Below are 10,980 nucleotides of genomic sequence, written 5' to 3'. Positions count from 1 at the left end.
CGCGGCGTGTCTTTCTGCGGAGTCAAGGGGACAGGAGGAAAGCACCAGGATGAAAACGGAAGTGAAGAATTGGAGCGAGAGCGGGGTACCGCCACTCGTGACGCAGTTGCTCCGCGGCGGGACTCGAGTGAGCCGTCCGCGTCAGCTCTACAGGCTGAAAGAGACTGACGACTGACTCACGTCCGTAACGCTTAGGGCTGCGCTTGGACGATTCTCGCGTGTAGTCAGGAGGAAGATGCACCCATTTCCCGCCTTTTTTAGGCGCAGAGTCCTTTGGTCTGCGAAAGGAACGAGCTGAGCTAAAGGAAAAAGACACGGCCTGGGCGCCGGCGCCTAAAAAGTAACAAATCTCACACATACGGGGCGCTGTCTTGCCGCTGGGCGCCTCGGGGTACTGCGGACTCTCAGTGCGCCCTTTAGTTCCTTCTTTCTCACGCTTTGCTGACGATTCCTCGCGTCCATACCTTCTGCGTTTTCTTGGCTTTTCCCTCGCGGATCGTGTCTCGCTGCCGCGTCGTTTTTTCCGCGCCTTCAGGCTCGAGAGCTCTTCACGCCGCTGTCGAGGGCCGTGCGCCAGGGTGACTGTTCGAGACGGCGGTGCATGCGCGAGGGGTGAGGCAGTTCTTTGCGGAAAAGGAAGAAAAACCACATTTTCCTCTCTTCGAGGGAAAATCTGGAGGCCACTTCTTGGGAGAGGGGCTAGGAAAATAGTTTTTCCAGGCGAAAGAGAAGTCATTTTCGCCCTTGTCGTCCTCTTTCCGTTTTCAGGGACCGCAAGCGAAGGCTCGAGAGCTCCAACGAAAAGATCAGCTGAGCGCGTGTGCCGCGGGGCGTGAATGATTTGGAAAGAATCTGGGGGACCCTGCTGTCTGCTTTTTTTCTCTGAGGAAACATCTTCTCTAGTTCTTCTCATCAGGCAGCAACCGTGCTGCATCGCAGCTCCTTTGTTCGCCATGGGAGGAGACGGCGCGCACGCAGGCAACGCCGCGGGCGCCCACAAGCGCGCCGCTGGCTCGCCGTTGAAGGGCGGGAAGCGCGAAGCAGGACGAGACACGAAAAACGGTTCCTCTCCTGCGTCTTCACTGTCGTCCGGATCTGGAAGCGCATCAGCAAAAGTAAAAAAATCCCTCACTCTTGAAAAGGGACAGAAGGCGGCCCTCGGGAGCGCCAATGTACATACACCTCGAGAGCCCGAGCGAAATGGCGAGTCCACGCCCGGCTCTTCTTCCTCTCTCTCCTCTTCCCCTCCTCCCTCCTCCTCTTGCCCGCCGTCTGCTTCTGTCTCGTCCAAGTCAGACATTCATCAGCGCGTGAGTGCGCGTTTCTCGACGATGCCTGGGCTGTCTCCGCTGTCTCGCGCCTTCCTCGAGTCCGCCGGTTTCACCTTCGCCACGCCAGTTCAGGAGGCGTGCCTCTCGCTGCTTCTCGCGGACAGTCAGCGGCCCGCGGCGTATTCGCCGAAGCTCTCGCGCAAGGATCTCGCCGTAGAAGCTCCGACGGGCTCCGGGAAAACGCTGGCTTTCGTGCTGCCGGTCATTGAGCGCGTTCTCGACCAGCTGCAGCTCTTCAGCCTCGGCCGTCTCAGCTCTTCTGAGTTCGTCTGGGAGCGCGAGCGCGGGCGGCGCGCCGCCGCGGAGAAGCCGCTCGGCGAGGAGGACGCCAGCGCCGCGAAGAAGCGAAGAACTGACGCGCCTGAGGAGGTCAAGAAGAGGGGCTTCGAGAAGGACGAGGAGGCCGGGGCGTGTCATGAGGCGAGGCGCGAAGGCCAGGAGGCCTCACCGAGTTTGGTGGGCGATGCCGCCGCCTCGCCTTCGCCAGAGTTCGCCGCCTTCCTCGCCCGCGTGCTTGAGAGGAGGCCCCCCGCGCCTCTCTTCTCTGAGGCCTCCGGCGAAGCGAAGGCCTGCCGCATCGCCGCCGTCCTCCTCGCGCCCACGCGCGAGCTCGCCCGACAGATCTTCAACGTGGTGCAGAGTCTGGTGCGCTTCGTCGAAGCCACAGTTCTGCTGCGCTCTGACGCCCCGTGTGCGCTGTCTGCCACCGAGAAACGCAAGCAGAGGAAGCGCAAGCGACGCGCGGCGAAGACCTCTGATGCGGCAGCGGAAGACGATAACGAAGCGCAAGACGACGAGGCGACCGCGGAGAACGCGGAGGCCGCGTATCCCGACGGCGCCGCGAACCAGGGCGAGGGAAGCGAGGCCAACGAGCAGCTCACGTCTGCGTTCGTCCTCCAAAGCATGCTGCTCACGGGAGGCTCGCGGCCAGTCGAGGGCGACCTGCGGGCGCTGGAACTCCGCGCGAGCGCCCGCGCCCTCTTCATTCTCGTCGCCACCCCGGGGCGCCTCGCGCGCCTGATCGAGGCGGAGCGGAGTGAAGGCCGAAGAGTGAGAAAAAGCGTCCGCGCGTGCAGGCGCCCCAAACGTAAATCGCGTCTCTGTCTCTGCGTCCCGCTGCTCAAGTTAACCCCGTCAACGTCCACGCAATGCGTCTCCACAGCGGCGTTCATCCACGGCCTGCATCCGCGAGCTCAGCCCAGTCAGCGTCGATGCGCAAAGGGCTGTCTGTCTTGCTCTAGGCACCTGCGTGTGCATAGTCCTGACGCAGCTGTCTCTCGCTTTCCGCACGAGGACACAATCACCATAAACACAAGTATTTGTATATTTAACACGTATATTTGTGTGCACTTCCGCTGTGCTGGTCCCGCCGCTGCTGCCTTGCGGGTTGCGGATCAGGGGGGAAGCGGCCGTCGGGCTCTGACCATGCATGCGCATTCAAACCTCCTGTCTCGATTCGACTGGCTTTGCTGCAGACGCCTGGGACGCCTTCGTGCGTTGCCAGCAGGCGAGGCGGAGACTGAGGCAGGCGGTGCACTGAGCGTCGCCTGGATGCGAGTCGTGGCTCTTTCGCTGTGGGGTTGTTTGTGCGATGGGTGATGCGACTTCTTGTGTATTTGGCGGCGTTTCTGCGTGTTTGCCGCAGCTGCATTGGCGCTTTGAGGCGCTGGATTTCGTCGTTGTCGACGAGGCGGACCGGCTGATCGATGAGCAGCACACAGACGAGTTGCGCGGGCTGCTGACCTACTTCCGCGAACAGAAGAAGAAGGAGCTCGATCGCCGCCAGAAGCCGCAGGGCGAAGAGGACGGCAAGGCGCGAGACGCCCAGACCAGCGGCCTGCAGGTCGCAGTCTTCTCCGCGACGCTCACGGGCGCGATGCAGGAACAAAGCAAAACGAAGGATCTCTGGGGTGTTGTCCGCGAGCCCGTCTGCGTGCGCGTCTCCGCCGCGACCGCCGACGCGCGCGACGAGCCCAGCCGCGCCAGCGACATTCAGCATCACGTCCCCAAGACGCTGAGCAATTTCTACGCGATCTGCGACTACGAGGCAAAGCTGCCTTTCCTCGTCGACTTCATCAAGTAAGTGACAAAAACTGGCAAAGCGCACACGCCGCTCTCACGCATAAACACACGAGCTCACGAGTCCAACGGCGCCGCGCAATCCATGTAGACATATATATGTATTTATTCATAGGTTTTTCTGCATTTTTTCTCTCTGCTGATGTGTCGGCGCTGCTGCGCTGCCTTGTCGCAGAGCGTGGTTGTGCACCCACGGGCAGGTGCGTCGTTTTGTTTGGCAGACATTCGCGGACCTACATATGAATCTACATTTATTTTTCCGGTTTTTTTGCAGGACGCGAGTGATTCCGCATCAGGCGAGCTGCATCGTCTTTCTTCTCACGTGTCATTGCGTGGAGTACTTTAGCGGGCTTCTCCACGCGCTGCTTCTGGCGCCGTCGTCCTCCGCGCCGTCATCCTCCGCGCCGCCGCCCTGCTCGTCGCTGCAGCTGAGCAAACTGCATGGCCGGATGAAGCAGCGCGCGCGCCTCGCGGCATGCAAGCGCTTCGCGAGCTCCTGCGCGCCGGCGACTCCGGAGGCGCACGTTCTCCTCGCGACCGACGTCGCCGCGCGCGGCCTCGACTTTCCCAACGTAGACTGGATTCTGCAACTCGATCCGCCACAGGTAAATGCAAACACACTTCGGGCAACCTGTCCCCCTTCTCGGCACAACGATGATCTGGGATGTGCAGGGGAATGAAGGTCAGTCGAGTGCCAGCTGAGAAAACCGCTCAGTTGATGCACACCGCGGAGCTCGCGTTCCGTAAGCCGCCGCGCCGGCGTCTCAGAGATAAGAGGCTCTGCGCAAGGGTCACGACGGCGTGCACATATATATATATGTATACACGTAAAGGTATTCTAGATATATAAATGTTTTTCATAGGTATTTGTGGATAAATTTAGATAGATTTAGATAGATAGGTAGTCAGAGAGAGAGATGTAATACATGTAGATGTAGATATCAATATGCCTAGGGATGGGCGTGTCGCAGGTCCACATTTCTGGGACGCGGACGTCAGGGCAGGAGTTCGAGCAAATATGCGGCTGAAAGACAAGCCTCGGCAGCTCTCACTTGCGGTTCGAATGCTTCCTTGCGCAGATTTCATGCACCTGGCGCAGAGTGCTTCTCTGTCGATTATTGCGTGTGCAGGTATCTGGATTTCCTCCGTTTCTTCTCATTTTTTGCGTCTTCAGAATCCCGACGTGTTTGTTCACCGCGTCGGGCGAGCGGCTCGCGCAGGGCGCTCAGGCAACGCGCTTCTTCTCCTCCTTCCCCACGAGGATGCGTACCTTCCTTTTCTCGCGAACCGAGGCATTTCTGTCGCGCCGCTAGATTCTTCGTCGCCGGAAAAGCCTGAAAACGCTGACGAAGAGACTGAGGAAAAAAAGCAGGAGCGAGAGATCAACGAGGCCGCCATGAACGAAGTCATCCATGTAAGCCCAGGAGGCATCGCACTCTTGCGCTAGTTTTTTCTCACCTCCGTCTCCACGCCTTCACGGCGACACATTGGTCGCCATTCTTTCACACTTTTTTTCAATCGCATGCACTGAGGGAGGAGTCCATCTGCGCGTCTGCGGAAGTTGCGACACTCCGACCGCTGACCGCTGAAGCTCCAGCCTCTCGCCCGTCATTCAGGAAGTCTTTTCAAATACATTTGTATCCCTATGTATATACATGATATATATATGGATACAGGGGTCCATAGAAGAAGATCGTAAGAAGAGTCTTCTTCTTCCTTACCTTCTCCTTCTTCTGACTTTTTTACTTTCAGGATCGCGCGCTCGTGTTGAAGGGCTCGAAGGCCTTCGTCTCGTTCGTTCGCGCGTACAAAGAGCATCAACTCTCGTTTCTCCTGCCCTTCCAGGTAGGCGCTGCATCCCTTTTCTCTGTCCCTCTTTCTATCTCATCTCTGCGAGACACGTGTTTTTTCCTGGTTGTCTTCCGCTTTTCGCTTCTCCATCTTTGGACGCGCCTCCTCCCGTGGCGACGGGTGTCTCGCGTTTCGTCCTCAGATGGATGTGAAGCTCGTAGTCGCTTCGCTGTTTGGGGTCGCTGTCTTCTGACTTTCTTCTGTCCGGTTGTGTTTTCTTCTTCACGGGAGTCTCACTGCGGCCCGGAGCTCTTGCTTTCTTTCTCTCTCTGCCTGCCTGCGCGTTTCCCGCTGTCTTCTCGCCCGGCGGGTTGCTTTTAACTTCCTTTTCTGCCGATGTGTGCGCGTTTCAGCGGTTGGATATCGGGCGGCTGGCGACGGCCTTCCGGCTGCTGCGGCTTCCGCGCATCAAGGAGATCATGGGTCGACAGATCGCGCACTTTTCGCAGAGTCCTGTGGATCCACTTAAGATTCCTTTCCGCTTCGACTCGGCTCGGGAGGCTGAGCGCGTGGCTGGGCTCTCCGAGGCCCTGGAGCTGCGCGAGAAGAAGAAGGAGGAGCGCAACAGGAAACGCGAGAACGAAAAGAAAAAACAAAAGGAGAAAGACGAGCGACAGATGCTTCGCGGTGCCCTTAAGCCTACTGCCCGCACCAAAGCAGAAAAACGCAAAGCGAAGAGGTCAGCGACACACATCAGAAAAGCTTGCCACGCATGCCTCACTAGAGACAGAGGTGTCATGACAGGAGGATGGAACGTTTGCGCTATAGGACTTTTATCTCATTTAGTATAATATGATCTAGTATAATATACTATAGTATGGTATAGTATAATATAGCGTAGTATACATATACACATATGCCTGCGGACTTGCGATTTGTAAGGGCGGCAGTGCGGAAGAAGGATGGGGGGATGAGGCGGTATAGTCCAGCGATAGGTCTGCAAGCATGTACGGCGACTGACCCCTCATGCATGCACGCACGTCTCCACATGCAGTTCTATGACTGGTACGCTTCTCCTACTCAAAGCGAGCGTGTATCTCCGTTCCACGACCGAGGCAAGCGCCTCTCCGTCTGTCCGTGCATATATATACATACCCTAAACGCTACATATGTAAATATATATGTATGGGTGTGTGTGCATATGAGACTTGGTTTGCTGAGGAGTCTTCTGTCTTTCTTTCTCGTTTGCAGACGGAACGCCTTGGACGAGTGGGAGGAGCTCGCGTTCGAAGGTAGGCGTCTGCTTCTCGAGGCAGGCAATCGCGTAGGCGCCGCGTTTTTTATCGCATCTCTCAGACTAGGAGTGACACAGCATGTCGGGATCGCGAGTCTGCGTTCTCTTTTCAGCCGCTCGCCACAGCGCGTTAACAGCCATGCGCATCTGTGCGCATGCATGTATGCATATATATATATATATATATGTATCCATGAATCTTTATCTATATTCGCGGCATGTGCATTCAACGAGCGGCGCGTGTTCTCGCGGCTCTCTCTGTCGTTGGTGCAGAGCGGATGGCGCGCAAGCTGCGAAAGGGCAAGATCTCCGAGACGCAGTATGAGAAGGAATTGAAGAAACGTAGGTCTGGGGTTCAGGGTTTAGGGTTTGCTCGCGAATCGCAAAGAAATGGCCCTGTTTGTCGAATATTTTGTGGCATTGGCAGCTATGGGGCCCCCTTCTCTTGCATACGGTCTGCGGCATGCAAAGCGATGGCGGCCACTGGTCCTTGCTGAGGACAGCGAAGTGCCCTTCGAATGCATGCATTGACAGGCAGGCGAGATGCGTACGCCGACATGAAAATCTGCATAAATATAAATACTAATATATATTCATAAAAAGCTATATATACAAAAAAATATATATTCATATATATGCATGTATGCGGTTGTATGTATCACGGGAGCCATCGTCCTACGAGCGTTACTGCTGTCACTCCTGGCCTCGCCTGCCTCGCCCGTTCACGGCCCCGGTCGTTTCGTCGTGTTGTCCCTTGAGCACCTCGACCAAGATTTGCCTTTGGGGATTCATCCCGTGCTGCCTGGTTGCGTGTCCCTTCGTCTTTTCAGATGGCGAGCAATTCGCTGAGGATCTTGACTCGGATCTCGGCGCTGGCGACTCCGATAACGATCCCTCAGACGGCGAGGAAGACGGTAAGGCTCCGTCTCAGGGCTGCAGAGCTTCTGATGAGTCCGAGGGCAGTGAGAGAGAAGCGGACTCTCTCTCCGCCGGCTCTAGTGAGGACTTGAGCGACGATTCTGACTCAGACGAAGACAGCGCTGCGAACAAGAGACGCGAGGAGTACCCGGGCGCGAGAACGGAGAAAACGCGGAAGAAACAACCTAAGTGGATCACGTCTCGCGGGAGGAAAACGAAGAAGAAAAAGTGGAGCAAGCGACGCAAATAGAGTGAGAGAGACGCTCGCACGCGGCGCGGGAAAGGTGGGGAGAGGCCGAGGTCTCGAGAGGCGACAGAGCCGCGAAGGCAGGAGGAGGAGGAGCTTCCAGGGATCACTACGGACTTATAAAAAGTGGACGCTTGACGGCAGTGGGAATTCCCCGAATTCTCCGCATGCTTCAGCAGTCGCAGCGCTGGTCTCGACTAACTGTTTTGTCTTCGTTGTGAGAGGTTCTTCTCTTTGCTCCATCATCCTCTGCGAAGCTCTCCTCGTATGTCGGCGTAGCGAGCACTGGCAAATCGCATACCGACATCTTTCTTTACGGTGAAAATATCCACAAATATGTATATGCTTGTGTATACATGAATATATGTTATATATACGTGAATATGTGTCTACGTATATATATATATATATATTTATATACGTATATGAGGAGGCAAGCGCCTCCACTTCTTTGTTAACCGCCCACTTGAGAAGGCTTTCCGCACAGTCAGAGTTCACGTTTTTTTCCTTTCGTTGTTGCCCACCGCTGTGTTTCAACGCAGAGCTTTTTATTTTGTTCTTGTCTGTCGCTTGCAAGAAGATGACGGGTACCGCGCAGTCTCTGTATCCTGTGTGCGGAGGGTCACGGCGCCTCCGCAGCTGAGAGCAACTTCATTCAGTGCCATCGCAGATGCATCAGCTCTGCCACGCAAATGCAGTACTCCCGTAGCTGCGTAGGCTCAGACATCGCGAAACACTCTCTCACCGCGGGTACGCTACCTAGCGCCACATGGCAGGGCCGCAGGGAGTGCACAAAAGAGCTTCACAGACGGCCACAACCACTGAAACCGACAAGGAAAGTTTCTCTCTCAGCCACAGTGCCTCTTTGTCTGCCACGGTTGCCCCACCCTCCTCGAGATATCTGTGGTTAGGGCGCTTCGTCGTCCAGTGCGCTGGTTCGGTGTCTATGAATACATTTCGACATGCGTGCGCATACGGCCGGAGGGACATACGGATATGCATCTGAATGGATTCGGTTGTATCTTGTGCGGCTGAGTGCGCCACGTACGTAGCACGGGCCTTTGGCTAGAGGCTTCCTCCCAAGCTCTTTGGTGTTGCCTCACGCTAGCGGCTACAAAAAAGCGGGCAAAGCTCTGTTTGATTGCAGCACACCACCACCCACTACGCTGTTGAAGACAGCTATAACCGTCGGATTTCAGTATCTTTCACTGCGAGATCTGCTGCACTTCCTCACCTCTGGCGCCGCGCAGGAGCACTTGCATGACGCACATCTTGTTCAGCCAGCAAGCGAAAAAACGACGAAACGCACTACGGGGGCGAAGACGCCAGTGCAGTGAAGCTCTCGAGGACAAGTCCGGGTGCGGCTGGCAGAGACAGACCGTGCCGCCCCGGTGAAACTCTAGATCAGAGACAACGTCCACACGTCCGGAACTGTAAAGTGCAAGGGAACTCGCTGAAGCGAGCGGCAACGTTCGACCTCAGGCTCGCGACTCGGGGTGGCGTCTCGACAAATTCAGACAGAATATTCAATCACGGATACATACATGTATGGATCCCCGCTGCAGCATTGGAGCATTTGCTTCCAACTTGGCAGAATGCACACGGGAAGCAACTCACACGCTATTTACGCAGCATATGTGCAACTAATGCTTGTCTGTGCGAGTCTCCCTCGCGCAACTGTGACGAATCTATACGTATACCGAAGCTAGTGCTTGACGCGGAAGCTTGCATATCCTTGAGCGCCAGGCGCTTTTTGCGGGATGAGGAGGCCGCGCGTGTGGTTACAAGTGTGCATTTCTTCGTGCTTACATTTACTAACTCGTATACTCGTACACTTCTCCGAAGCTTGGTGCAGAGAAGCGTACTGTGTCCGCTCTGGGTGCGAGGCGTTCTGTGTAAACTAAGGAGTACAACATCGCCATCAAACCTAGGCTGCGAGACGTGAATGCTGACACAGGAAACTTTTCAGACATGCGGTCTCGTTTTTTGCGCTCGCTTCCAGACTTTTGTCTCGCCGTCTCTCCTCCCGCTGAGGCACTGACGCTGCGAAAGACCGGCTCGCGTGTCACCGATAAAACCTTGGCTCCTGCCCGCCGGATGCCAGATTGAGCCCATTATTGTTCCTGCGTTCCGAGACAACCCTGCTCTTGTCAACGGTTCATTACTGCGCCCATATATTCACCGTATATAGAAATATATATATATATATATATATATATATATATATATATATATATATATATATATATATATTGTGTTGCGCGGTTGTGGTGCGTGAGGAGTTGGTTTTGCTCTGAGTGTCGCGTCGAGAAGCCACGGAGAATTTCGTCGTCGATACGTTATTTTCGTTTGCCATCCACCGGAATTGACGCGTGACACTTCTGCTTCGCAACGACGAGATCGAGCCTTCTCAGGTCAGCGGTGGCTAAAGCGTGTAGGCGAAAAGGCAGACACGTACGCTGGTGTTCTGTTTCATGTGTTGGGACAGGCACTGACAAACCCATACGATTTTTCCCTTAGAACTTGAAACTGCTTGGCACGGTTCTGCCTTTTTTCATTTTCTTGTTTGTCTTTCCACGAATCCGCTCCGAGCAATTCGCGCACCTGTGAGTGCTTGTGCTTTCCTCCTCTCCCCCTGTTCATCCTCGCTCCTTTCGTTTGCCGGAATTTCTTGAGTGTTTCGCGAGAGAGAGGCGCTTCTGGCTTTCTCTGCTTTCCCCAGGGATCTCTCCACTATGTCCACTTGCAGACGAAAACGCCTGAAACAGCAAGGACTTCACAGTCCTTCTTGACACGCCGTCTCCTCTTTCTCCCTTAAGCCTGGGCAATTTTCAGGAAAAGGGGCTTTCGGCAGCTTGCCTTGGAGGAAGCAAGTTCGCCGCGCCCCAGGACATTCGCGACGGAGATATCAGGGAGAGGAGACATCCGTCAGACCCCGCAAAAGAGCAACAAGCAGGGTTACGTGATACGGGTGTAGTACTACACTTCATATATGCATACGATTATCGTGCGCGTGAAGAAACTTGAAGGCAGCAAGGATCCCGCGCATATTGGTACCGAGATACATACTTACTGTTTACGCATGTGTGTATGAGTGTCGATCAAACGGGAACGGAAGTGACCATTCTGTTGACGGCCGCATTGGCATCGATATATACGGGCTAGTGCTTCTGCGTGCGCGGTTTCTAGAATACAGGGCGAAGGCACAAATTCGTGGACGAGTGCAGGAAACTACTGAGAAAGATGCAGAAATTCTAATATTTGCGCTCATCCATACACGCACTTTCACAGGAGAAACATACCCGGAAAAGTGGGCATCG

At 55.3% G+C, this 10,980-nt stretch overlaps 1 protein-coding gene across 1 annotated transcript; it reads left to right on the top strand.

Moving 5' to 3' along the window:
• Positions 1-953: 953 nt before the first annotated feature.
• Positions 954-7,663, top strand: BESB_056090 (DEAD/DEAH box helicase domain-containing protein; the record flags this gene model as incomplete). Its single annotated transcript, XM_029364044.1, has 9 exons — positions 954-2,381; positions 2,977-3,410; positions 3,685-4,015; positions 4,585-4,824; positions 5,163-5,255; positions 5,615-5,940; positions 6,453-6,493; positions 6,769-6,837; positions 7,326-7,663. The coding sequence occupies 9 exons, from the start codon at positions 954-956 to the stop codon at positions 7,661-7,663; spliced, it is 3,300 nt and encodes a 1,099-aa protein (XP_029219967.1).
• Positions 7,664-10,980: the final 3,317 nt, after the last annotated feature.

The sequence above is a fragment of the Besnoitia besnoiti genome, chromosome IV (assembly GCF_002563875.1).
Source record: "Besnoitia besnoiti strain Bb-Ger1 chromosome IV, whole genome shotgun sequence".
NCBI lineage: Eukaryota > Apicomplexa > Conoidasida > Eucoccidiorida > Sarcocystidae > Besnoitia > Besnoitia besnoiti.
This window is presented reverse-complemented; position numbering and strand designations above follow the sequence as displayed.